This window comes from Plectropomus leopardus, unplaced genomic scaffold (assembly GCF_008729295.1).
Source record: "Plectropomus leopardus isolate mb unplaced genomic scaffold, YSFRI_Pleo_2.0 unplaced_scaffold24145, whole genome shotgun sequence".
Classification (NCBI taxonomy): domain Eukaryota; kingdom Metazoa; phylum Chordata; class Actinopteri; order Perciformes; family Serranidae; genus Plectropomus; species Plectropomus leopardus.
The window spans coordinates 1-3,277 of record NW_024626208.1 but is presented as its reverse complement, the minus strand read 5'-3'; the positions used below and the strand labels follow the sequence as shown (position 1 = coordinate 3,277).

Genomic DNA, 3,277 nt, shown 5'->3' with positions numbered 1-3,277 from the left:
AACAACCGAAATAGCCATGCTATGGTATGTCGAAAAATGTCAAATTTTGACTTGTCGAAAAAACTGCTGAAAACATCGTAATGCATGTCATAGTATACTAGCATGACAAAACAGCCAAAAATGCCATAATATAGCATGTCGAAAAAATGGGTTAAAACAACATAGCACAGTATGTCGAAAAACATCAAATTTTGACATGTCGAAAAAACAGCTGAAGATGACATTGTATAGCATGTCGAGACATGTTAAGTATACTTAGTGGACAAATAAGTCAAAATCATCATAATATGGCCAAAAACAGCATTTGACATTTTTCAACATACTGTACCAAGTCTTTCTCACCCATTTTCTTGACATGCTATATTATGACGTTTTATGAACATGCTGTACTTTAACATACTTCAACAAGCTACAATATGTCGTTTCAGCAGTTTTCGAGATGGTATAACGTGTTGTAAATGACTATGACTGTTGTAGTTTATATTAATTTGCTAAGTTAAAATTTTAAAAGTATTATGTTCGAGTTTTTTAAATTCCAAACTCTAAATATATTGACAGACAAAATTTCTTTTTACTGTAAATGCATACTGATTCCAAATATTGGTTATCGATCATGGTAACTACTAATAAAACTTTTTTTTTCAAAACAGAATTTGTGTAAAAGTTACCCTTTTGAAAATAAGAGATTCTCCATCCAATTGAATTTTTTTTTCAGTATCGTAGACAAACATACCCGGTATGATAACAGCCACAGGATCACGTGTACATTAGTGCTGTGTGTAATCTGACCAATGAACAAAAGGGCCACTTGGTATTGTGTGCATTTTATTGGAAAGCAGATCACCTTTAACAAAACAGACAGTCAAAGACTATTTCAGTCATTAACTGTACATTCAGGGAATGAATGGAATGTTCCTACAGGAATGAAGGCTAGACATGGACCTCAAACACAGACCGGATCCAGGTACAGTATGATGGGTAGATGTCAAGAGGGAATGTGAGGACTGAGAGCCATGAAGAACTTCACATCAGTTCTTCTCCTGCTATGGACAGAAAAAAAATTTAATCTGAGGCAAAAGTTTTGACTGGTCTTCAACCAGTGAGGACTGCTGCAGGGCCCGGAGTGCTCAGTAGAGCCAGTCGAAGGCACAGCTAGTGTAGCTGACCAGGTCGTCTTTGAACCACAGGGCAATCTCCTTGTTGGCACTCTCCACTGAGTCGCTGCCGTGGATGATGTTCCTGTGAAAAGAGCAAAAATCGAGGAATCGAAATTAGTCTAAAGACTGTAATATCCAAAGGAGTTGGGTCACAATTATTGACTGCTGTCTGTAGGGCTGGGCGATATGGCTTTAAAATATCATCACAATATTTTAGGGCTATAGCGCGACACAAAATATATATTGAAATATTTTTAAGTGTTCTTTAAACTATTTTAACTACTACAATAATTGAAATGAAATGAATATAAATATACGTTGTATACACTGCTGTTGTAACAAATTTTTTTTTATAAAATGCGGTTATAAGAAGGTTAGAGTACTACTTAATACAATTTTAGAAAGTCTCATTAAATAAATGAGAGCTGGACCCATGGTGCTTTTATTTTGACGGACGGGGCTTGTCTCAGGCCGGAAGTGTTGATGTTTTTGCTGTGGACTTGCAGCTTCCAGTCAACAGTTTTGTTACATTAGCAGACAGTTAAACAGATACCGCAAGGATTCATTCACCGTGAGCAGCAACAAACTAACAGCCCTCCAGTTCATATATTACTAATATTTCCAAGTCGCACTGTTGCTCTGTGGTGTCAAAATGTGAATAAATGGTTGCGACGGAACCAACGCCTCACCTGCTCACACGACCACCACTACTACTCATGAAGTTCACTGTAAGCTGGAAACTCCAGGTCATATATTAAAAGTAATATTGCAGAATCAAATCGCAGTAATGCTCCATGGTCACGAAATGTGACTGAAAAGTAGGGGTTGACGGATATTGGTTTTTCAGAGCTGATACCGATTTTTAGCAGTTAGTGAGACCGATAAACAATATTAGGAACCAATATGCATTTACAATAAAAAGAACATCATTCTGTCAATATTTAGAATTTGGAATAAACCAAACTCCAACACATAACGACCTTTAGAAAATGTCAACATGATAAACTGCAAGTTCCTGTCAACTTTTTTTTTATTAAGTCAAGTGAAAATAAAAATAAAAATGAATATAAAATAGCTCCCTGAGGTTTACAAAGTTAAAGCTCCTCCCATGCTGACACTTTCTTTGCACTTTTTAATGTATTAATTTTGGCAGGGATCGTTATAATAAAATGACAATACAGATAACTGCCAAATATTGGCAAGTAATCAGCCTAGTCAATTATCTGCCGACTCCCTACTAAATAGGCTGGTGAAAACGATTTAACAATCTATAATCTGCAATTGCAATCTAGTCATTTTATACATGCATGTGGACCAAGCTGCGACACAGAGTATCTTGGATATATCGGCCTCTCCTAGCTATGGAGGTCAAATAAAGCACTCACTTGCTGACGTCGATGCAGAAGTCTCCTCTGATGGTTCCGGGCAATGAATCAGCGGGGTTGGTTGCGCCCAGCATCACCCTGCCAGTCTTCACCGCACCCTTGCCTTCCCACACCTGAAGCACAGAGGGATGATGGGAGATGAAGCCAGCTGCTTTCTCAGCATTTTTCCAAGCAATCCTTGCAATTAACACATTCTTAACCGCTGTCAGAGGCTGGGCATTTATTTTCCATAACAGCCAGGCAGCAGAGCAGCGTTAAGGCTCCTGGTTCAACAGACACATGTCACAGTCTTTAACAATCTGTTGTCTCTTCTTACCATGGCAACCACTGGACCAGAGCTCATGTACTTGATGAGACCAGGAAAGAATGGCCTTTCCTTCAGGTCGATGTAGTGCTCCTGCAGGAGCTCCTCACTGGGCTGCAGAGGGGAGACAGAGACAGGGGTCAGATTTGGGAGATTTTTACGTAAAACTGAGATAAGTGAACATAAGACTGCAATTTGCTGACAGGAAAGAGTATTTCCTGTAGCAGCACACTTCAATGACATGAAACACATCATGGTGTCCCTCTGCTTTTGTAGTATTGAACAAGTACCCATGCCACCTCGGGCTGGAGATCATGATCTGTTGTTAAAGAGAAGAGAAGGGAGGCGTACCAGATATTCATGTCACAGACCCTGCTTCAAAAGGGCTGAAATTAGCGTCTTCGTAATGTAATGTTAGAGATTATCATCTA

The 3,277-nt window shown here is 38.9% G+C and overlaps 1 protein-coding gene across 1 annotated transcript; it reads right to left on the bottom strand.

The window, feature by feature from the left end:
• Nucleotides 1-808: 808 nt before the first annotated feature.
• Nucleotides 809-3,116, bottom strand: LOC121966361 (putative nucleoside diphosphate kinase). Its single transcript, XM_042516465.1, has 3 exons — nucleotides 2,859-3,116; nucleotides 2,543-2,655; nucleotides 809-1,239 (listed from the first exon to the last, which is right to left on the bottom strand). Exons 1-3 carry the CDS (start codon nucleotides 3,099-3,101, stop codon nucleotides 1,128-1,130), a joined length of 468 nt encoding a protein of 155 aa, XP_042372399.1. The 5' UTR covers nucleotides 3,102-3,116; the 3' UTR covers nucleotides 809-1,127.
• Between the last annotated feature and the right edge of the window lie 161 nt (nucleotides 3,117-3,277).

Excerpts from the sequence above, each read along its gene's own strand:
- LOC121966361 (XM_042516465.1), bottom strand. The coding sequence starts at position 3,101 with ATGATGTGTTTCATGTCATTGAAGTGTGCTGCTACAGGAAATACTCTT. Across the intron at positions 2,656-2,858 it reads CTGGTCCAGTGGTTGCCATG|GTGTGGGAAGGCAAGGGTGC; the intron begins GTAAGAAGAGAC and ends TCTGTGCTTCAG. Across the intron at positions 1,240-2,542 it reads TTCTGCATCGACGTCAGCAA|GAACATCATCCACGGCAGCG; the intron begins GTGAGTGCTTTA and ends CTCTTTTCACAG.